A 24,081-nucleotide genomic window follows, 5' to 3' on the forward strand; every position below is an offset into this window, starting at 1 on the left:
TTGGACCTTCAGTGCAGGATTCCCATAGGGCTCAATGGCACTCTCCAAGGCTTGAATGAAAACTTTCATACTCTTTGCGACAATATGATTTTGTTGCACAAATTGTCGCAAAGTACGAAAAAGTTGCGCAAATTAACGAAAATATTTATAAAAAATATGAATTTTTTGTATTCGGACCTGTCATAGTTTAATGAATGCGCCCCTGTGTGTGTCTCCCCTCATGGCCCCGGCTGGGGATCTGACAGAAATCTATACAGAGGGCTGATTGTTTTTGTGCCCCTGGAAGCTGAAATGACCATTGGGATTCAGTCAGGGACTGGTCGCGCTCACCTATTGGGGGGAAGCTGAAAGCTGGAAGGCCGCAGGCTGCTCGTTATGGCTCTGTGCCGACAGCCTGAGTTATGGCGGCCATACAAAGGCCGAGAGGGCCTAGTTCCAGCTCTGCGTATGACACCAACCGTATGAAAGTGACTTTCATTGTAGGTCCCCCAAGGACAGGGTCGGACTGGGGGGTGCAGGGCCCACCGGGGGCCCCAGGCCACATCCCCTAAACCCCCCCTATTCCCGCAGGGGCTCCCCTAATCCCCCAACCCGACGTTCTCCCCTGAACACAGGTAAATTTAACGCGTCAGGGGAGGAACGGTCAGGCAGAGGGTCGGGTCTGGGCCGCTGGGGCCCAATGGGATTCTTCCCGGCGGCCCAGTCCAACCTGCCTGAGGATATCGTCAAATACACGTGTAAATGTTACTGTTATCCGACAGCCATTTTCTAACCTGTCCGATCAACTGAACAACCAATCGGCACGGTCTGAAAATCACATGAAACCAAGTTTCTTATCGTTTTAGTGGTACATAAACAGTTAACTTTAGTCAGGGTGCTGCACTACTTGGCTCTACAGAGAAAGCCGTTGTTTGCTGGGGCTGCTGGGAACTGTAGTGAAACAAGACATAAGGCTGGACATGCCTACAATAAACACAACGCTTTTTACACAGTGTCATTTTATTTTGCACGGTGAGGGGTGTATTGGAGTCTGGGGCGCTACACATATAGCACTGCCGCATGGCATGCTGGGAAATGCAGTCCCACACGGAGCGCCTCATACAAAACACGCCCCCCTAAAGGGCGGGGAGAATATTACTCGACCAATAGGCTGCATTTCCGTCATCACATGGTACAGTGACGTCACGCCCATTGCTTTCCCCGGGTGTCCTGTCCTTGGGAAGCGCAGCTATGGGGCTGTTACCGGACGAGGCTCGGTCGCTGCCGCCCCCCGGGCTGGTGAATAGGAACTCGGTGTGGATGGGGCTGATGGGCTACCTGACTGCCATTACCCACAATGCTATCCGGCATATGCCGGCCCTGCGGGCGGGTGAGACTGGGGGGCCCGGGGGGGGGCAGTATCGTCCGTATATCCCTGTCCCGACCGTCATTATGTGCTGTAGGACTACAACTCCCAGAGTCCCTATGGAGTCTGTAAGGGAATTGTAGTTTCTAACTAGTTGAAAACGCAAAGGTTGGGGAGAAGGGACTAGAACCCTGCATCTGCTCTTCTTATTAACTGTATATAGAACCCACAGTACAGGGCAGCCCCCCCTCATTCCAACTTGCAGTAAAGTGTGCCTGAGTCTGAGCTTTCAGCCAGCGCTACACATTAGAACTGCTTTCAGCTAACCTATTGTTTCTCCTACTCCCATGTAACTGGAGGAGTCCCAAGCCGGACTTGGATTTCTTACTATTGAGTGATATTCTGATACCTACTGGGAGCTGCTATCTTGCTCCCTTCCCATTGTTCTGCTGATCGGCTGCTGGGGGTGAGTGGGTGGGGAATATCACTCCAACTTGCAGCGCAGCAGTAAAGTGTGCCTGAGTCTGAGCTTTCAGCCAGCGCTACACATTAGAACTGTTTTCAGCTAACCTATTGTTTCTCCTACTCCCATGTAACTGGAGGAGTCCCAAGCCGGACTTGGATTTCTTACTATTGAGTGCTATTCTGATACCTACTGGGAGCTGCTATCTTGCTCTCTTCCCATTGTTCTGCTGATCGGCTGCTGGGGGGGAAGGGGGGGGATATCACTCCAACTTGCAGCGCAGCAGTAAAGTGTGCCTGAGTCTGAGCTTTCAGCCAGCGCTACACATTAGAACTGCTTTCAGCTAACCTATTGTTTCTCCTACTCCCATGTAACTGGAGGAGTCCCAAGTCAGACTTGGGTTTCTTACTATTGTTACGGGCAGATTTTGGGGTTCATTCTGTGTCTGTGTTTCCTGCTGCTCAATCTGGTACAGAAACTTTATTAAAGGGGAAGTTAGCCATCATAAATGCATAGACATATAGAAATATAAATAATATGCGTCTGTAACTGAGTATGAAGCCTGATTGTGACAGGGATGGAGGCTTAGCTTTACCTACATCCGTGGGAAATCCTCATTTAGCCCTTCCTGATTGGCCCTTCCTAGTTAAGACCCAGGAAGTGCCCCCCGTAGAGGCGGGGAGTTGTGGCACAGACAAGCGGTAGGATTTCTGCTTAGAGAAGTTGCTTATAATGCTTCAACCAATGGGGTGCTTGCTTCTATCAGCCTGACTGCAGAGGACCTGTTAAAGCTGACTGCTGATTGGCCGTAGTCTGCATGTATGGGCCTGCAAGCTGTAGTGAGGTTATTTCCTGCTATTGCTGCCTGGCAGTGTCAGTACAGAGTAACATTAACCCGTTATTGGTGTTTTCTCCCCAGGCGTGCATCGGCAGCTGCTCCTAACCAGCATCGGCGTGTTCCTCGGGTACCATGCCACCAAGTACGAGAACTACAGGAACGCGAATACGGACCGGCAGCTCTTTGAATACATCAGGCAGCACCCACAGGATTTCAAGGTGCCAGGTATGTATATAGAATAAATAGTACAGCTGGGGGGGTATGTATATAGAATAAATAGTACAACTGGGGGGGTATGTATATAGAATAAATAGTACAGCTGGGGGGGTATGGTATTATAGAATAAATAGTACAGCTGGGGGGGTATGTATATAGAATAAATAGTACAGCTGGGGGGGTATGTATATAGAATAAATAGTACAGCTGGGGGGGTATGTATATAGAATAAATAGTACAGCTGGGGGGGTATGTATATAGAATAAATAGTACAGCTGGGGGGTATGTATATAGAATAAATAGTACAGGCGGGGGGTATGTATATAGATAAATAGTACAACTGGGGGTGTATGTATATAGAATAAATAGTACAGCTGGGGGGGTATGTATATAGAATAAATAGTACAGCTGGGGGGGTATGTATATAGAATAAATAGTACAGCGGGGGGGTATGTATATAGAATAAATAGTACAGCTGGGGGGGTATGTATATAGAATAAATAGTACAGCTGGGGGGGTATGTATATAGAATAAATAGTACAGCTGGGGGGGTATGTATATAGAATAAATAGTACAGCTGGGGGGGGTATGTATATAGAATAAATAGTACAGCTGGGGGGGGTATGTATATAGAATAATAGTACAGCTGGGGGGGTATGTATATAGAATAAATAGTACAGCGGGGGGGTATGTATATAGAATAAATAGTACAGCTGGGGGGGGTATGTATATAGAATAAATAGTACAGCTGGGGGGTATGTATATAGAATAAATAGTACAGCTGGGGGGGTATGTATATAGAATAAATAGTACAGCTGGGGGGGTATGTATATAGAATAAATAGTACAGCTGGGGGGGGTATGTATATAGAATAAATAGTACAGCGGGGGGGGTATGTATATAGAATAAATAGTACAGCTGGGGGGGGTATGTATATAGAATAAATAGTACAGCTGGGGGGGGATGTATATAGAATAAATAGTACAGCTGGGGGGGGATGTATATAGAATAAATAGTACAGCTGCGGGGGGGTATGTATATAGAATAAATAGTACAGCTGGGGGGGGTATGTATATAGAATAAATAGTACAGCTGGGGGGGTATGTATATAGAATAAATATTACAGCTGGGGGCTTATTAGCATGTTAAATGCAGACAGTACCACGATGCAGCGCTGAGTTGTGGGTTCGGTTCCGGCCAGGGCACTATCCGCAGTGCAGTCGGGCAGTGGGGGGGGGGGGGCTCTTACATATATGGGGGCAGGTTTATTACCCTCTGCTCTGTTCCCCCCACTGATACCTGCTTCTCTCTGCGCAGAAAGGAAAACCATGGCGGAAGTGCTGGAGGAATTCACCCCTATTCGCTGAGCCCCATTCTCCTGAGCCCGGCCCATTGGTGATACGGAATTAACTGTTTGTTATCTGGCAGCCGTGTTTCCCCCCCCGGCGGCTTCCAGGATTGTGTTGAGTGGGGGGAATCGGAAAAATATATATTGTATTTAAAAAGATTTGTGTCAGTCGTTGTCTTTGCAACATTTATTATTTCCTGGTTTGTGTTGGGGTTAAATAACTGCCCCTCAGTTCACTGAATTCGCCTGTTTCATTCGGTGTCCGCTAAGTAAACTGGCGCTGCCATCTTCTTTCCCAGTAACACTGGCACCGTCTGTTACAGGTCTGTGTCACGTGAACATTTTTGGGTTATTTTATAAAATACACTAACCCCCATATGTAATAAAAGGCACTAAGTTTGCCCAGTAGCAGTAACCCATAGCAACCAATAGGATGTTTGCTTTTAAACAGGGGACAAGTAAATTGTACCTGCTGTTTGGTTGCTATGGGTTACTGCTCCTGGGCAAACTTAGTGCATTTTATTACATATAGGGGTCTGTATCTTACTACTGTTGCCCTTGAATAAGCCCAGTAATAACTCCAAATGTAGTGCTAACGGAGTACCCCTGGAACTATAGCGGGGTGACTGTTACCCCAATGTTTCTATATATCTGTAACCTTGTTATGGGCTAAGGGGGCCCAGCCTGAAGGCCAGTTAGGGGGGGATTTGGGGTGAGTGCTTATTTGTGCCCTGGGTACCCCTGGAACTATAGCGGGGTGACTGTTACCCCAATGTTTCTATATATCTGTAACCTTGTTATGGGCTAAGGGGGCCCAGCCTGAAGGCCAGTTAGGGGGGGATTTGGGGTGAGTGCTTATTTGTGCCCTGGGGACCCCTGGAACTATAGCGGGGTGACTGTTACCCCAATGTTTCTATATATCTGTAACCTTGTTATGGGCTAAGGGGGCCCAGCCTGAAGGCCAGTTAGGGGGGGATTTGGGGTGAGTGCTTATTTGTGCCCTGGGGACCCCTGGAACTATAGCGGGGTGACTGTTACCCCAGTGTTTCTATATATCTGTAACCTTGTTATGGGCTAAGGGGGCCCAGCCTGAAGGCCAGTTAGGGGGGGATTTGGGGTGAGTGCTTATTTGTGCCCTGGGTACCCCTGGAACTATAGCGGGGTGACTGTTACCCCAATGTTTTTAAATATGTGTAACCTTGTTACAGATCAACTTAAGACCCTCTAATTCATTCAAATCAATGCCTGGTTACTAGGATAAGTGGCACCTTAGCAACCAGAAAACAGTTTTAATTCCAGATTGGAAGATAAAAAAGAAGTTAAACAATATGAAAACCACTAGGAATAAAACATAACATTGCAACTGTGTTATAACACCAATATTTATATCGGAAAACACAGGTGTCTCCTTTTACTATATAAAATCTAGAATTGGTTTCTATGGATAGAGTGAGACAGCAACGCTATTGGATCTCGGCACACTTTCCCTTTATTTGGCAGCATGGAACAGATAAAAGCCCATCAGTCAGTCCTTAATCAGCCTGGTCCCTTCCATACGCAGCTGTGAGTCCCTATGCTGCTGCTGCAGGGGTTAGTGTTCAGGGAAATCGGTTGGTTCCCCGGAGACTCATTGGGTGGTTACGCTCCCCTGGCGGTGCCGATTATATCGCTGTACCTGTTGGTCAGGGCGTTGGATTCGCTGGTCAGTTGCCCCAGGATGCAGAGTAGCCCGGAGAAATGATGGTAGAAAAGGGTCTCATTATCCGCCGTGCCCATTGCTGCCCCTTCCGGGTGCTTGTGCTGGGTACTGAGTGGTACCAGTCCGCTCTCCAGGCTGATCCGGATGGCTTTCAGCCTGATGTAGTGATCATACAGGTCCCCCAGCTCGGCACCATTCTGCTCCATGGGCACGTCCCGGAGGAGGCTGGGGAACATGACCTCCTGCTCCATGTTCCTGGCGGCGGCGCAGTAAGTCACCATGGCGCCGGTGAGGCTGCGGATCTGGGACGCCTGCATGGCAGCTCCGTGTAGTCGTGGGGTGATGGTGCCGGCTATGGATCCCTTGCTCGGGTTTATATCTGCCCCTCAGTGTCCTAAGGTTACTTCCAGCAATGACGAAACCCACTTACAGAATGGCACCACTCGATTGCGACCGGCCAATCAGATTTCCCCTAAAGGCTGCAGGTTTCACCATTTTTATGTACATAAACCGGACTGGACGTTTCCCAATGAGATGTTTGAATTGCAAACGGGTCAAAATAATCAGGAGCGGTCAGCCAACAGTCCATTGCGTTCCATCAGTCTGACCCGTGTGGGTCACTGAACCTTATTAGCACTTTCAGCGGCTTCATGTCGGTTCTGATGAACCCAAACTATTCAAAGTCATGGACTTAGATTCTGTGTCTCTCTGAGTCCTATTATTTCTCTATCAATGATCTAATCAAGGTATCAGGTTCTAACGCTTAGCATTCGGGTCATTTGAGAGGTTGTGGGCTTTGGGTTTGTACTGGGGTGATGCACTACTGGGGGGGGGGGAGGAATGGTGAATGCAGATCTGCTATGGGGACAATAGGGGGTTTGTAGTATATTGAGGGGCACCAGTGAGGTCAGACTTGGCAATATAATATAGGCATATTGGGAACAATAGCTGCGACTGCCCCCCAGCCGAACCCCTTATGGGCCTACTAAGGACACTTTCTTTGTACTACATTCACAAATCTAACAGTTCACCATCTTCCGTTGGCCTTTTTAATCCGGCCCACCGACTCCACGGCCCCCTTTAAAGAATTACAGGTCCTGATTGGTTGCGCCCCGTGGGTGCGCGTGATGTCAGTACACATGGGGCGCAACCCTATAAAAGTGTTTTGATGCAGTGTGGAGCCGGGGGACAGACGTAGCCGAAGGATGGAGGAAGCAGGCCGAAGCAGGAGGTCGCTGGAGGATGGAGCTGGGGGGAGCCGCAGGAAGCTGTAGGTTGCTGGGGGGGGGAGATGGAGGATGCTGGGGGGCAGCCAGCTGGACGGAGGATGCTGGTGGAAAGATATTGAGGAGGATGCTGGGAAGGATGCTGGGGGGAAGCTGCAGGATGCTGGGGGTTGCTGGAGGATGCTAGGGTGGGGAGCTGGACGATGCTAGGGTGGGGAGCTGGAGGATGCTAGGGTGGGGAGCTGATGGATGCTAGGGGGGGGAGCTGGAGGATGCTAGGGTGGGGAGCTCCAGGATGCTTGGGAGGGGAGCTGGAGGATGCTGGGTGGGATGCTGAGGGGGGGAGCTGCAGGATGCTTGGGAGGGGAGCTGGAGGATGCTGGGTGGGATGCTGAGGGGGGGAGCTGCAGGATGCTTGGGAGGGGAGCTGGAGGATGCTGGGTGGGATGCTGAGGGGGGGAGCTGCAGGATGCTTGGGAGGGGAGCTGGAGGATGCTGGGTGGGATGCTGGGGTGGGGAGCTGCAGGATGCTTGGGAGGGGAGCTGGAGGATGCTGGGTGGGATACTGAGGGGGGGAGCTGGAGGATGTTGGGGAGGAGCTGAGAGGCCCTGTGATTTCTGATGGCAGCCCTGGGCATAACATTGGCCCGGCCCAGCCTGTCTGTAAGTCAATGTGGCCCCTGAGTCAAAAAGTTTGCCCACCCCTGTTATAGGGGTATATGTCCCCTTTAAACCTAGTGTTTGTGAATATGATTTGAAACTTACTCTATAAATGCACTGAGCAACATGTCGGCACTATATAAATGAAGGATAATAATATCAATAACCTTTGTGGCCCCCTGTTGTTTCTCCAATCACAAGTGCCCTCTCTTTCCTGCAACCCATCCATGTGTGCACAAATCAATTAGATGGAGCAGTATGGCAGCTTCTGCACTACCCAAAATATCACTCCTGCTTTCCCAGATCCACTTATCTGCCCCCTCCTCAGGGCAGCGGGTCTGTGTGGGTCTCTGTGTGTCTAATGCAATGTAGTTCCTGCAGTCTGTAAGCTGTGGGGAAGCTGATACAATGGTTACAGTTGTTACAACATAGCAGTTGGGTTGGCAGGGTCAGTGACCCCAATGATAACGCAGCTCTTTCAGTTACATGCTAGAAATAAGCAGAACGGAAAGGCAAATCATCATTAAAAATAGAATATATAGAAAGTAATGCTTTATTATAATAAGTTCTTTAAACTTTTGTTTTTTAAACTTCAGTGTTTCCTGGGCTGTCTGGGGAATAGGTAGGGGCCAGTGTTGCACTGCAGACACGACTCATGAACGTCTGTCGGCCTTGGCTGTACTGGGTGACCCCTGGGAGCTCTCTAATCTGTGTGTAGTCATTGGCCGGGGATGTGGGGCTGTGTCTGTGGCACCACTGCCAGCTGGTACTCACTCCCTACAGGGCACCTACAGCCAACGGAGGGGAGACACTGCTGTAAAGCTGCCAAGTGGGTAGGTTGCTGGGCAATTTGGCGTGGGTAACAGCTGCTCATACACTCGCCCAGCCCCCGATCCCGGCCCTTGTGCCCCCACTGCCTGCTCTTCATTTACCCCGCACCACCATTGGCTCATAGTGAGTATGTATGTGCGTGTCCACTCATGTGTGTGTGCGCAGGGAGGGGGCAAGTTTGCTGGCTGGGTTGCCTGGGAAGCCATCTTGGCCCGGCCCTGCTGCTATTGCTGCCCACCTGAAGGATTGAGTTTTTTTCTGCTGATTTAGGACAGACTTTCGAAATGAAGGAGTTGTCTGGGGGTTGACAGTTCTGCTCCCATTACATAGGGATCGATTTAGCTGCAATGAAATTAGTCTGGGGGGTTTGTTAAAAACAATGGGCAGTGGAGCCAGTTAGGGGGTTTGTCTGGCAACAATGGATGGCTATAGAGAAGGGGCAAACTAGGGGGTGGGAATAGGTGTAGGGGGAATTAAAAGTAGCACCCACAGAGGGATCATAACTAACCTGTGATTTTTCTCCCACCCTCCCAAGTATGGGATCACCAAGTCACTGCAAGCATCAGAAACTGATCCGCAAAGGAGAGGCGGCAATGCAGGCCCCATAGGGTGGTTGGCAGGCCCTGGCACTGTGTGGGGGCAACCGCTGGGAATCCACCTGGCACGGATTCTGCTTTCTGGCCTTGGAGATAAACCAAGCAAAGCCCATTTTAATGGAGGGGCAACCACTGAGGGGCTCACTGGCACTGGTTCTGCTTCCGGGTCAATGAGTATGCCTATAGGAGAAGCCCACTGAGGGGCTCACTGGCACTGGTTCTGCTTCCGGGTCAATGAGTATGCCTATAGGAGAAGCCCACTGAGGGGCTCACTGGCACTGGTTCTGCTTCCGGGTCAGCGAGTATGCCTATAGGAGAAGCCCACTGAGGGGCTCACTGGCACTGGTTCTGCTTCCGGGTCAGCGAGTATGCCTATAGGAGAAGCCCACTGAGGGGCTCACTGGCACTGGTTCTGCTTCCGGGTCAATGAGTATGCCTATAGGAGAAGCCCACTGAGGGGCTCACTGGCACTGGTTCTGCTTCCGGGTCAGCGAGTATGCCTATAGGAGAAGCCCACTGAGGGGCTCACTGGCACTGGTTCTGCTTCCGGGTCAATGAGTATGCCTATAGGAGAAGCCCACTGAGGGGCTCACTGGCACTGGTTCTGCTTCCGGGTCAATGAGTATGCCTATAGGAGAAGCCCACTGAGGGGCTCACTGGTACTGGTTCTGCTTCCGGGTCAGCGAGTATGCCTATAGGAGAAGCCCACTGAGGGGCTCACTGGTACTGGTTCTGCTTCCGGGTCAGCGAGTATGCCTATAGGAGAAGCCCACTGAGGCGCTCACTGGCACTGGTTCTGCTTCCGGGTCAGCGAGTATGCCTATAGGAGAAGCCCACTGAGGGGCTCACTGGCACTGGTTCTGCTTCCGGGTCAATGAGTATGCCTATAGGAGAAGCCCACTGAGGGGCTCACTGGCACTGGTTCTGCTTCCGGGTCAGCGAGTATGCCTACAGGAGAAGCCCACGTGTGTTTTCGGAAGGGCAAACACTGAGGGGCTCACTGGCACTGGTTTTGGGGGCCGCATTTTATTCGGTGAATTTAGTCAGAATTTTTAATAAACATGACCTCCCCCTTTTTTCCAAAAATGAATTATGTTGTGTGAGTGATTATTATGATTATTGTCTCATGATAGAAGTTGGCTGTTGGGGGTTTTGCTTTAGTGATACGCATTGGCCCATGCTATATGGCTTATACAATATACAATACAAGCAGGTGCTTGGAATCAGTAAATAATATCTGTTCCAGTGTATTGGCTGGGGGTCCTTTGCTGGGTACAGAAACCTAACTATAAGGTGTAACAGTCTATACACACAGTCTATAACACATTTATTGTATTTAGTTCCCAGTCAGTTCTGCAGGGAGTAACAACACAGCTCTGTGGGCTTTTTCTCCTCAGTCCCAGTATGGAAAATCCTGGCAGCAAAAACACCACAAAACCTCAGTAAAATGAACATAACCCACTCAGTTCCTTTATATTATTCGCTTACAAGAAGTAAAAGTGCAGTTTGTTTTTACATTAATATTTAGCTTGCACGACAGCCGGAACGTACGGCTATTAGCCAATCAGCGTTCGGACTACGTGAGCCAATAGCGTTACAGCCCGCCTCTCCGCGGGAAGTAGATGCAGGATCACGTGACTGTGCTTGTAGCTGGGAGGAGTCATTGGGCTGCGGAAGGTGCGTGTTGGGGAGAGAGGGGCGGGCCCCGGTACTTGCGGGTCTGGGGGGGTGGAGTATTGGGGGTTACGAACCGGTAACCGAGTTTCCTCCGTTATCCCGAGTGCGGCGTGTTGCTTACTGTTACCGTTGTGTTTCTATGCGCAGCCGCTAGGGGCCGCCCTTCCCGGCGCCATTATATCTGGCCCTTATAGTCCAGTGAGCTCGGAACCAGCGCAGGTTCTGCTGGGGAGGGGGAGGAGCTTGTGTTATTAGAAATCCCTGGGTCTGGGGGTGCTTCCCTGCCTGTTGGGGCCCTTCAGGTTTCTGCTTTTTGTGCCCCCCCCCCCAGCCATCCCACCCCTATCAGGTTTTAATAATACCTACAGTCATTTTAAAGGGGAAGGCATACCTCCCAACATTTTGAAAATGGAAAGTGTTTGAACTTTGACCACGCCCCCTAAATACTACCACTCCCATTTGACTCAATTTGGCAGGTTATTTAAACTTTGAACACATTTCTGGGGGTCCCAAGAGACCAGTTTAGCTTATTAGTTACTGTTGTATCTCAGTGCAGGGGGGGGGCTCTGCCAGAAGCCACTTATTTAATTAAATGTGAGAAACACTGTATCTAAGTGCAGGTGTCGCTCGTTAAAGGAGACATATTGGATAAAGGGGAAAACCCCTAACCCTGTAGGCAGTTATGAATAATATCCGGGGCTGGTTTGGGCTAAACATTAACCCTATCTGTAACAATGGCCCCTTTATTGGAGCTCCCTATAGATCCTCTCAGGCCCCTGTCTGGGTTTCAAATGAGGGGTGGGCGTGTCCTAATGGTCCCTGCCAGAAGCACAGTAGGAGGGGGAGAGCCAATCACAGCCCTGCACTCACACAAGCACAGACAGGCTGCAGTTCCCTATCAGGTCAGCCTAGCTGCTGATTGGTTCCTATCCTACAGTGCCGGCTCCCCAGCACATCCAGAGAATTCAGCCAGCAGGAAGTGGAACAGATGGGCGGGACTAGTGGGGTTTTGGTGGAATTTCTCAATAAATCAGTCAGAAACACAACTTTTTAAGCCCAATCCTTCTATATCTAGAGGAGTATAATTCCCTGGTACATTCATCATTTATATAGGATATGTCTCCTTTAAGGTTTCTGGGCTCTGCCAAAAGCTACTTTTAATTAAATTTGTATCGTTTTTAGCTTCAGTGCAGGAGATCAAAGGGAAATGAGGGACATTTCAGTTGTCAAAAGAGGGACTGTCCCACGAAGATCGGGCCAGTTGGGCGGCATGGGGAAGGCAACCTTTCTAATGGCTTACAACCGGGCGCTGTTTAGTTTCGGGTGTGCAGAAACAATGCGCTCATAGGGACGTAATGGTGGCCTGGAACACTGCCATACGCAATATGGCTGCCTTTCTGTCCTTCATTTGTATTAACCCTGTGTCTCCCTCACAGTTGCCTCGGAGAGCGCACCCAGGAGGATCCGTTATTCTATATGCACCTCCAGTCCAGGCTGCAGACTGGGTATCGGTTACTACATATCCATACCTTAGCAACTCGGTAACCACCAGAACTGCATGGGAGAGCGATCGACCTGAATCAGAGATGGAGACGGACACCAACAAATCACCACAGCGCGAGACAGACCTTTCCCTTTCTGCTGCTATTGGGGACTCCGAGGAGCACAAAGGACTTGTTAAGTCTGGGGAAAGTGTGTTGTCTCGTTCTGATGCCGATGTCTCTCAGTCTGATGCCGATGTCTCTCAGTCTGATGCAGATGTCTCTCAGTCTGAAGCCGATGTCTCGCAGTCTGATGCCAACATCTCACAGTCTAATGCTGATGTCTCACAGTCTGATTCCAACATCTCGCTGTCTGATGCCGACGTCTCACTGTCTGATGCCAACGTCTCACTGTCTGATGCCAACGTCTCCCATTCTGATGCCAACGTCTCCCATTCTGATGCCAACGTCTCCCATTCTGATGCCGATGTCTCGCAGTCTGATGCCAATGTCTCGCAGTCTGAAGCAGCGAAGCTCGCTTTACTAGCTGCTAATTCAGAGCCTGCTTTGCCCCAAGTCACTGGGGTAAATGAGGACGATCCTGGGGATCAAAACCGTAATGTACGTTCTGAGCTTTCGGTGAATGCCGGTCCAGTTCAGGGCCCTGCTGATCTACAGAGCAAGGGGGGTGCAGAAGCAACACAAGGGGGAGCACAGGGTCCTTCTCATGGCAAGAATAAAAATATTGTGCGACTGTGTTGGGCAGGGGATGAGGCTCACCCTCTAGACAGGGGGCGAGTGTCCAGGCTCTTGTTCGACTCTATGGGCTTTCGCTCCGATGACATATTTGCCGTGGCCGAGGTGCCTCGCTCCAGGTTCGACGTCTGTTTCCAATCGGCGGAGTCTCTGCCCAAGTTCTGGTCCTTGTACAAAAGAAAGCGCACCACCGACATGTGGCGATCTGTCCAAGCCCGGCCCGTGTCCAGCTCACAAGTGAAAGCCGTCACCATAGCGTTCAAACACGAGATGATCCGTCGGAAAGACGTTCTGAGCTGGCTCCAGCAGCACTGCACGGTCCTCAGCCCGGTGAGACGCGTGAGGGATGAGGACGGCATCTGGAACGGGGAATGGAGAGCGCAGGTCAAGCTCAACGTGGTGGACAATGTCCTGCAGCATCTGCCAATCACATTCTTTATATGGAACGAGCGGGGCGTGGTCTCGTATTTCGGGCAGCCCCGCCTCTGCTACGTGTGTGCTTCTACAGAGCATTTTGCCAGCGACTGCCCCATAGAGAAACAGCGAATGATCGATGAGTACAACCTTTCTAGGATGGAGGATTACGATGATTACGAGGCACAGTATTATGGGTACGGCACAGAGACTGCTTCCTGCCGACAGGCCGGGGGGATAAGGCTTTAGACCGCCGGGTGTTTCTAACGTTAGCGGTGAGATTCCCACAACAACACTGGGCACAAAGGCGAGAGAGTAGAAGTTGTATCGAATTGTAGCGCCAGATGCATCTCTTTGTTCAGTTGCTTCTTCCTCATTTGGCGAAATCCACTTTCCTTTTTATATAGGAGACGCTTGTAGTATCGGCCGACCTCCCTCGGTCACCGAGCTTCTTAAAGGAACAGTAACGCCAAAAATATGCAAGCGTATAAAAGTAATAACGATATAATATACGGTTGCCCTAAGCTATAGTAGGGACCAGTTGTACCAGGGCAGCAGTACATTCAATTTTATTTACTTTCATGTTTTGGTGTTACTGTTCGTTTAATAAAGAGATGACCAGCAAACTCAGTGACGACGTTGCCTTTGTTGCAGAGGCTCTGAGTTTCGGCAGAGAGGAGTCCCACCTCCGACAGAATTACATTACATCCTTGTCATCAACCAATCAGCCCAGGTATCTTTTCGAGTCATGTCCTCATTACCCATAGGCTTATTGCTGTAGTTGTACCAACAACTCTCTTGTCAGACTCTCAGATCTCTAAAGGTGCCCATACACGCTAAGATCCGCTCGCTTGGTGAGGTTGCCAAGTGACCGGATCTTCTCTCGATATCCCCACCTACAGGTGGGCGATATCGGGTGAATTCAGGCTAATTCGGTTGTTTGGCCCTGGGGCCAAAGTTAGGCGCAGTCGGTTTGGGGGCCGCATCAATGAGCCGATGCAGTCCCCTAATTTTTTAAACCTGCCCGATCGATAGCTGGCAGATTTCAGGCCAGATATGGGTGGGGCAGGCCCGCCGGCAGTGCCCATACACGGGCCGATTAGCTGGCGAATCTAAGGGACCCATATCGGCAGCTAGAATCGGCCCGTGTATGGGGACCTTTAGGGAAGGAGGCAGATATTCAGCTCGTTAGGGCTTCTGTTAGATTACAGACACGTAATTGGGGCAGCCCATAGATGACACCAGAGGTAGTAGATACCAGGAACCCTATGTGCTTAGCCTCCGAGGCCACTACCATTGAGAGGACTGACTCGGAGGGTTTTGTGTTTGTTTTATGACATATGTCATAAAAGAGAGTTTTTGTTAATTCTGCAGTTCATTTTTTTTGATTATAAGACACATTTTGTGGAATAAAAAGTAAAAATGCAATGCTGTACTACAAATCCCAGCATCCCTCAGAGCCCCCTATTGGGAGTTATGTTTAACTGTTTGTGTTGCTTTTAATGAGACCCGTTCATGAGAGATAGTGGTTTATACTCCGTATAACATCTTGTCCAGAAGGGAATCCCCACAGCATTGGACTTGGTATAGAACCGGCCCAGTCTGTTTAGCTGGAAGGCTGGGCCCCCGATACGTTACTTTTATTACAAGGTACTAAATCATATATATATATAATAATAATAATAATAAAAGGCCGTGGGTTTTTTGTTAGAGAAATTGCTTTATCTCTGTATATTTTTGAGCAGATTTCCTCCTGTTTGGAAGTTACTAACGGTTTATTAATAAACAGAGTTAGATTTCATGTTTGGATGCGCTTCTTACATATGAACTAAGCCCCTCCCACAATCATCTCTCATTGCGTTACACAGCCAGCGGGACTAATGTTATTACATATACGCCAGGGGCACCAATCGGATAACCTCCTCATTATGTGCAGGGCAGGAAATTACATCCATTAATTCCTGTCTGAATGTGGAGCTCCACCCACTAGGGAGGGGAAAATGAGCCCACGGCAGCAGCTACCAATGGGAGCCCCCGTAACAAATGAGGGTGGGTGCTGCAAATAAGCCAAATGGTTCCTTAGCAATAATGGCTGTATGAGGGGCAGGCTGCTGTAGCGGTATTGCTTCTGTCCAGTTTCTGCACCTGTCACTAGGTGGCGCTCATCTTGCCTGCTCCGTTTCACTCTAGGTACAGTACATGCCTGACACCAGGGATCCCCACCTATTTATACCAGTGAGCCTCATTCCAATGGAGAAAGTGTTGGGGAGCAGCACAACCATGGAAAAGGTTCCTGGGGTGCCAGTAAGAGCTATCATTGGCTATTTAATTGCCCCTATGGGGACTGGCAGCCTATAGAAGGCTCTGTTTGGCTTTATACTGGGTTTTTATGCAAAACTTGCCCCCAAGTCAGGAATTCAAAAATAACTCCCTGGTTTGGGGGCACTGAGAGCAACACCCAAGGGGTTGGGGAGGAACATGTTGCCCCGGAGCCACTGGTTGGGGATCCCTGCCTTACACCATCCAGCCTCGGCCTCAGTGTTATTAAGCTTAGTGCTAGAAGCGCCTCAGACGGTTCAGAAGTCGGTGCCAGAAAGGTTTGGAATTTAGCCTGGAGCTCGTGGAACCTACAGTTACAGCCATGAGAAACCTTGCAATTAGAACCCACAGACCTGATCAACTAGTAATGTGCAGCCAACCCGCACCCAACCCTAACCCGCTTATGTTCCGCTGTAGGCCCCGCCCAACCCTAACCCGCTTATGTTCCGCTGTAGGCCCCGCCCAACCCTAACCCGCTTATGTTCCGCTGTAGGCCCCGCCCAACCCTAACCCGCTTATGTTCCGCTGTAGGCCCCGCGCCCAACCCTAACCCGCTTATGTTCCGCTGTAGGCCCCGCCCAACCCTAACCCGCTTATGTTCCGCTGTAGGCCCCGCCCAACCCTAACCCGCTTATGTTCCGCTGTAGGCCCCGCCCAACCCTAACCCGCTCATGTTCCGCTGTAGGCCCCCGCCCAACCCTAACCCCGCTTATGTTCCGCTGTAGGCCCCGCCCAACCCTAACCCGCTCATGTTCCGCTGTAGGCCCCGCGCCCACCCTAACCCGCTTATGTTCCACTGTAGGCCCTGCGCCCGACCCTACCCGCTTATGTTCCACTGTAGGCCCCGCGCCCGACCCTAACCTGCTCATGTTCCACTGTAGGCCCCGCGCCCGACCCTAACCCGCTCATGTTCCGCTGTAGGCCCCGCCCAACCCTAACCCGCTTATGTTCCGCTGTAGGCCCCACCCAACCCTAACCCGCTCATGTTCCGCTGTAGGCCCCGCGCCCGACCCTAACCCGCTTATGTTCCACTGTAGGCCCCGCGCCCGACCCTAACCCGCTTATGTTCCACTGTAGGCCCCGCGCCCGACCCTAACCTGCTCATGTTCCACTGTAGGCCCCGCACTAACCCACTCATGTTTCCACTGTAGGCCCGCCCGACCCTAACCTGCTTATGTTCCACTGTAGGCCCCGCGCCCGACCCTAACCTGCTCATGTTCCACTGTAGGCCCCGCACTAACCCACTCATGTTCCACTGTAGGCCCCGCCCGACCCTAACCCGCTTATGTTCCACTGTAGGCCCTGCGCCCGACCCTAACCTGCTTATGTTCCACTGTAGGCCCTGCGCCCGACCCTAACCTGCTCATGTTCCACTGTAGGCCCCGCCCTAACCCGCTCATGTTCCACTGTAGGCCCCGCGCCCGACCCTAACCTGCTTATGTTCCACTGTAGGCCCCGCGCCCGACCCAGTCCAGCGCTGCCTGGCCATTGTTCGGTCACTCGTACTTGGAGAGGATAAAGAACTTAATCTGGGGAAAATGAAAGAAGAAATCATCTGTATTTTGCACTCATCTATAATTCTGGGGGGAAGATCCAGTAATTTGGGTTCATGTTCCCTTTATGGGAATTGGCAGAAGGGAAGCGATTCAACAGCTGAAGCACAAAATGAGCCCCCGAGCCTCTAGCAAAGGCTGGAAGAAAAAATTCCCATTGACTTTAATGTGTTCTGTGAATTTTTGCTGATTCACAAACATTTCGGCAAAGTGAAACGGGACAGATTCGCTCATCACTACGTACGTGGCCATTTTGGATTCAAACATGCAGAACCTACTGTCAAGGAAACGCCACTCACATACGCGCCTGACACTGGGACGGGGAACAAGGGGTTACACACAGCCATACGAGGTACGTGGGAATCGCTATAGAGCCAAAGGACTAAACTTATTACATTTTATATTTAATATTACAGGGTAAACAGTGCATTACACAGATGTTACAAAAGAGACACGTACAAACAGTAAATAAAAAATAAAAGGGGATAGAAACACAGAGAAACCCTAAGTACGTTACCGAATATCCTGTGCCCTCTGAGGCAAGAGGTTGGAAATCCTGAGCCCCTCCCCCAACATATTGGGACCTCACAATGAGCTCTCAGTACCTGGGGGTGTACCCTTTTTATCCTTCCTGCTGGGCCCCTCCCTCATTATCGTATGCATGAGGAGTGCCCAGGAACTTGTCACATGACCCCACCCCAGGTTACAAAGTTCACGCCCCCCATCCAATGAGAAAGGTGAGAGGGCGGGTCATCATTTGGTAACTGGCTGTTCTGTTGACCTTTTTATTTTCCAGTAATCCCACTGTAGCGCGGGGAGGGTCATCCCACTGTAGCGCGGGGAGGGTCATCCCACTGTAGCGCGGGGAGGGTCATCCCACTGTAGCGCGGGGAGGGTCATCCCACTGTAGCGCGGGGAGGGTCATCCCACTGTAGCGCGGGGAGGGTCATCCCACTGTAGCGCGGGGAGGGTCATCCCACTGTAGCGCGGGGAGGGTCATCCCACTGTAGCGCGGGGAGGGTCATCCCACTGTAGCGCGGGGAGGGTCATCCCACTGTAGCGCGGGGAGGGTCATCCCACTGTAGCGCGGGGAGGGTCATCCCACTGTAGCGCGGGGAGGGTCATCCCAGGGTCATCCCACTGTAGCGGCGGGGAGGGTCATCCCACTGTAGCGCGGGGAGGGTCATCCCACTGTAGCGCGGGGAGGGTCATCCCACTGTAGCGCGGGGAGGGTCATCCCACTGTAGCGCGGGGAGGGTCATCCCACTGTAGCGCGGGGAGGGTCATCCCACTGTAGCGCGGGGAGGGTCATCCCATTTGTGAATTACCCCCTACTGTGAGGGGTTTCCTTCCAATGTGGATTCCAAGCAGACTTCTAAATTGAAAACTTAACCCTTTACTGCTGGGCCGAACATGACACCTACATAGAAGCCAATAATAGTGTTTTATGTGTTAGTATTTCCTATATTAGTACAGGAGAATAGTGAGAAGTAAATCAGACAGACTTCTTGGCAGTAACATAGGGCTTCATGGGATCCTTCTCCCATACGGGCAATGCGGAGAGTTTACTGCGAGTCAATTGGTCAATGGGCCATCCCCAGGCCTCAAAGAACGGAACCAGATTGGTCTGCGCGGCCCGAGAGAACTTCTCCGCCCACAGATTCATCTTGAATGTGTTTTCATTGCTCATGCCGGAGATGCTCGGGTCTCTGTATAGGCGCCTGAATGGGTCCCAGCCCAAGCCTTCCTGCAGCTGCAACAGCCAGATACATACATTTAACCATGAAATAACCCCAATAGGGCTGTTCTGCCCCAATAAGGGGTAATTATATCTTAGTTGGGATCAAGTACAGGTACTGTTTTATTATTACAGAGAAAAGGGAATCATTTAACCATTAAATAAACCCAATAGGGCTGTTCTGCCCCAATAAGGGGTAATTATATCTTAGTTGGGATCAAGTGCAGGTACTGTTTTATTATTACAGAGAAAAAGGAACCATTTAACCATTAAATAATCCCAATAGGGCTGTTCTGCCCCCAATAAGGGGTAATTATATCTTAGTTGGGATCAAGTACAGGTACTGTTTTATTATTACAGAGAAAAGGGAATCATTTAACCATTAAATAAACCCAATAGGGCTGTTCTGCCCCAATAAGGGGTAATTATATCTTAGTTGGGATCAAGTACAGGTACTGTTTTATTATTACAGAGAAAAGGGAATCATTTACCCATTAAATAAACCCAATAGGGCTGTTCTGCCCCAATAAGGGGTAATTATATCTTAGTTGGGATCAAGTACAGGTACTGTTTTATTATTACAGAGAAAAGGGAATCATTTAACCATGAAATAAACCCAATAGGGCTGTTCTGCCCCCAATAAGGGGTAATTATATCTTAGTTGGGATCAAGTACAGGTACTGTTTTATTATTACAGAGAAAAGGGAATCATTTAACCATGAAATAAACCCAATAGGGCTGTTCTGCCCCAATAAGGGGTAATTATATCTTAGTTGGGATCAAGTACAGGTACTGTTTTATTATTACAGAGAAAAGGGAAATCAGTTTTAAAATTCTGAATTATTTGATTAAAATGGAGTCTATGGGAGACAGGCTTTCCGTAATTTGGAGCTTTCTGGATAACGGGTTTCCGGATAAGGGGTACCATACCTGTACTAACATACTGACCCCCCCCCCCCCAAATCTGTAAGTCTTCTGCCTACTGCTACTCTGCATTTTCTTGCTGAGGTGAATGGGTGGGAATGGGTGGGAATGGGTGGGAGGGCAATAGGCACACAGGGTGCAGATACCATAGAGCCAGTAGCCAGTTGGGTACAAGTCATGTCTGTTACGGATCCCGTGCCACTCACTTCCTATAACATTTATGAACCAGTCTCTCAGGCCATTAATGGAGTTCAGTGATGGGAGAAGGGTGCTTTCCATGCTTAGTCGGCCACAATGAGTTTCCTAGAGGTACTTTTCACCCAGGGTTATCAATGGCAGTGATTTAATTAAGCAAAAAAAGTTATATTTTAGCATCAGCCATTCAAGCATTATATGGTGGGAAGGTGCCTTCTTTAATCCCTCTTCTTCTAGGACTTTACCCATCATATCTGATTCATTATTCTCTTTTCCTACACAAACTGAGAATGGGCTTTGGACCTGCGTCAGCCATCTTGTCACTTCACAGCGTCTCTTTTATATCAGTAATGAATGTGAGTGTGTGAATGTTTTCGACATGAACACTGCATTTATTTACACATAGTAACACAGTAACTTAGGTTGAAAAAAAGACATACATCCATCACGTTCAACCATAATGCCTATATATAACCTGCCTAACTGCCAGTTGATCCAGAGGAAGGCAAAAACCCCATCTGAAGCCTCTCTAATTTGCCCCAGAGGGGAAAAAATTCCTTTCTGACTCCAAGATGGCAATCGGGCCAGTCCCTGGGGCAACTTGTACTGAGAGCTATCTCCCATACCCCTGTATTCCCTCACTTGTACTGAGAGCTATCCCCCCTACCCCTGTATTCCCTCACTTGTACTGAGAGCTATCCCCCCTACCCCTGTATTCCCTCACTTGTACTGAGAGCTATCTCCCATACCCCTGTATTCCCTCACTTGTACTGAGAGCTATCTCCCCTACCCCTGTATTCCCTCACTTGTACTGAGAGCTATCTCCCCTACCCCTGTATTCCCTCACTTGTACTGAGAGCTATCTCCCCTACCCCTGTTATTCCCTCACTTGTACTGAGAGCTATCCCCCTACCCCTGTATTCCCTCACTTGTACTGAGAGCTATCTCCCCTACCCCTGTATTCCCTCACTTGTACTGAGAGCTATCCCCCCTACCCCTGTATTCCCTCACTTGTACTGAGAGCTATCTCCCTACCCCTGTATTCCCTCACTTGTACTGAGAGCTATCTCCCCTACCCTGTATTCCCTCACTTGTACTGAGAGCTATCCCCTACCCCTGTATTCCCTCACTTGTACTGAGAGCTATCTCCCCTACCCCTGTATTCCCTCACTTGTACTGAGAGCTATCCCCCCTACCCCTGTATTCCCTCACTTGTACTGAGAGCTATCTCCCCTACCCCTGTATTCCCTCACTTGTACTGAGAGCTATCCCCCTACTCCTGTATTCCCTCACTTGTACTGAGAAGCTATCTCCCATACCCCTGTATTCCCTCACTTGTTACTGAGAGCTATCTCCCATACCCCTGTATTCCCTCACTTGTACTGAGAGATATCTCCCATACCCCTGTATTCCCTCACTTGTACTGAGATCTATCTCCCCTATCCCCTGTTATTTCCGCTCACTTGTACTGAGAGCTATCCCCCTACCCCTGTATTCCCTCACTTGTACTGAGAGCTATCTCCCCTACCCTGTATTCCTCACTTGTACTGAGAGGCTATCTCCCCTACCCCTGTATTCCCTCACTTGTACTGAGAGCTATCCCCCTACCCCTGTATTCCCTCACTTGTACTGAGAGCTATCTCCCCTACCCCTGTATTCCCTCACTTGTACTGAGAGCTATCTCCCATACCCCTGTATTCCCTCACTTGTAACTGAGAGCTATCCCCCATACCCCTGTATTCCCTCCTTGTACTGAGAGCTATCTCCCCTACCCCTGTATTCCCTCACTTGTACTGAGAGCTATCCCCCCTACCCCTGTATTCCCTCACTTGTACTGAGAGCTATCCCCCCTACCCCTGTATTCCCTCACTTGTACTGAGAGCTATCTCCCCTACCCCTGTATTCCCTCACTTGTACTGAGAGCTATCTCCCATAACCCTGTATTCCCTCACTTGTACTGAGAGTTATCTCCCCTACCCCTGTATTCCCTCACTTGTACTGAGAGCTATCTCCCCTACCCCTGTATTCCCTCACTTGTACTGAGAGCTATCTCCCTACCCCTGTATTCCCTCACTTGTACTGAGAGCTATCTCCCATACCCCTGTATTCCCTCACTTGTACTGAGAGCTATCCCCCCTACCCCTGTATTCCCTCACTTGTACTGAGAGCTATCCCCCCTACCCCTGTATTCCCTCACTTGTACTGAGAGCTATCCCCCATACCCCTGTATTCCCTCACTTGTACTGAGAGCTATCTCCCCTACCCCTGTATTCCCTCACTTGTACTGAGATCTATCTCCCCTACCCCTGTATTCCCTCACTTGTACTGAGAGCTATCCCCCTACCCCTGTATTCCCTCACTTGTACTGAGATCTATCCCCCCTACCCCTGTATTCCCTCACTTGTACTGAGAGCTATCCCCCCTACCCCTGTATTCCCTCACTTGTACTGAGAGCTATCCCCCATACCCCTGTATTCCCTCACTTGTACTGAGAGCTATCTCCCCTACCCCTGTATTCCCTCACTTGTACTGAGAGCTATCTCCCATACCCCTGTATTCCTCACTTGTACTGAGAGCTATCCCCCCTACCCCTGTATTCCCTCACTTGTACTGAGAGCTATCCCCCATACCCCTGTATTCCCTCACTTGTACTGAGAGCTATCTCCCCTACCCCTGTATTCCCTCACTTGTACTGAGATCTATCTCCCCTACCCCTGTATTCCCTCACTTGTACTGAGAGCTATCCCCCATACCCCTGTATTCCCTCACTTGTACTGAGAGCTATCCCCCCTACCCCTGTATTCCCTCACTTGTACTGAGATCTATCCCCCCTACCCCTGTATTCCCTCACTTGTACTGAGAGCTATCTCCCCTACCCTGTATTCCCTCACTTGTACTGAGAGCTATCTCCCCTACCCCTGTATTCCTCACTTGTACTGAGAGCTATCTCCCCTACCCCTGTATTCCCTCACTTGTACTGAGAGCTATCTCCCATACCCCTGTATTCCCTCACTTGTACTGAGAGCTATCCCCCATACCCCTGTATTCCCTCACTTGTACTGAGAGCTATCTCCCCTACCCTGTATTTCCCTCACTTGTACTGAGAGCTATCCCCCTACCCCTGTATTCCCTCACTTGTACTGAGAGCTATCCCCCCTACCCTGTATTCCCTCACTTGTACTGAGAGCTATCTCCCCTACCCCTGTATTCCCTCACTTGTACTGAGAGCTATCTCCCATACCCCTGTATTCCCTCACTTGTACTGAGAGCTATCCCCCTACCCCTGTATTCCCTCACTTGTACTGAGAGCTATCCCCCCTACCCCTGTATTCCCTCACTTGTACTGAGAGCTATCTCCCATACCCCTGTATTCCCTCACTTGTACTGAGAGCTATCCCCCCTACCCCTGTATTCCCTCACTTGTACTGAGAGCTATCCCCCCTACCCCTGTATTCCCTCACTTGTACTGAGAGCTATCCCCCCTACCCTGTATTCCCTCACTTGTACTGAGAGCTATCCCCCCTACCCCTGTATTCCCTCACTTGTACTGAGAGCTATCCCCCCTACCCCTGTATTCCCTCACTTGTACTGAGAGCTATCCCCCATACCCCTGTATTCCCTCACTTGTACTGAGAGCTATCCCCCCTACCCCTGTATTCCCTCACTTGTACTGAGAGCTATCTCCCATACCCCTGTATTCCCTCACTTGTACTGAGAGCTATCTCCCCTACCCCTGTATTCCCTCACTTGTACTGAGAGCTATCTCCCCCCTGTATTCCCCCTTACTGAGAGCTATCTCCCC

General features: G+C 50.1%; 4 protein-coding genes across 14 annotated transcripts in view; 2 read left to right on the top strand and 2 right to left on the bottom strand.

Moving 5' to 3' along the window:
- Window positions 1–1,167: 1,167 nt before the first annotated feature.
- On the top strand, window positions 1,168–4,369 carry ndufc2 (NADH:ubiquinone oxidoreductase subunit C2). Its single transcript, XM_002943353.5, has 3 exons — window positions 1,168–1,369; window positions 2,728–2,871; window positions 4,180–4,369. Exons 1-3 carry the CDS (start codon window positions 1,231–1,233, stop codon window positions 4,227–4,229), a joined length of 333 nt encoding a protein of 110 aa, XP_002943399.1. The 5' UTR covers window positions 1,168–1,230; the 3' UTR covers window positions 4,230–4,369.
- A 1,307-nt stretch (window positions 4,370–5,676) lies between these two features.
- LOC100488751 (mid1-interacting protein 1-B) lies at window positions 5,677–6,357 on the bottom strand. The gene has a single exon (XM_002943352.5). The coding sequence runs from the start codon at window positions 6,224–6,226 to the stop codon at window positions 5,849–5,851; it is 378 nt and encodes a 125-aa protein (XP_002943398.2). The 5' UTR covers window positions 6,227–6,357; the 3' UTR covers window positions 5,677–5,848.
- A 4,447-nt stretch (window positions 6,358–10,804) lies between these two features.
- LOC100488592 (zinc finger CCHC domain-containing protein 3-like) lies at window positions 10,805–15,351 on the top strand. The gene is made up of 2 exons (XM_002943351.5): window positions 10,805–10,899; window positions 12,336–15,351. Exon 2 carries the CDS (start codon window positions 12,486–12,488, stop codon window positions 13,797–13,799), a length of 1,314 nt encoding a protein of 437 aa, XP_002943397.2. The 5' UTR covers window positions 10,805–10,899; window positions 12,336–12,485; the 3' UTR covers window positions 13,800–15,351.
- Window positions 15,352–17,813: 2,462 nt separating this feature from the next.
- LOC100489234 (TRPM8 channel-associated factor homolog) overlaps window positions 17,814–24,081 on the bottom strand; it is a 37,293-nt gene continuing 31,025 nt past the window's right edge. For all 11 annotated transcript variants that reach the window (XM_031897385.1, XM_031897388.1, XM_031897383.1 and 8 more), the window contains one exon: window positions 17,814–19,175. In XM_031897385.1, the coding sequence (XP_031753245.1) occupies window positions 18,918–19,175 (258 nt within the window). In that variant the 3' untranslated portion in view covers window positions 17,814–18,917. The remainder of the gene's footprint in view (window positions 19,176–24,081) is intronic.

This window comes from Xenopus tropicalis, chromosome 2, assembly GCF_000004195.4.
Source record: "Xenopus tropicalis strain Nigerian chromosome 2, UCB_Xtro_10.0, whole genome shotgun sequence".
Lineage (NCBI taxonomy): Eukaryota > Metazoa > Chordata > Amphibia > Anura > Pipidae > Xenopus > Xenopus tropicalis.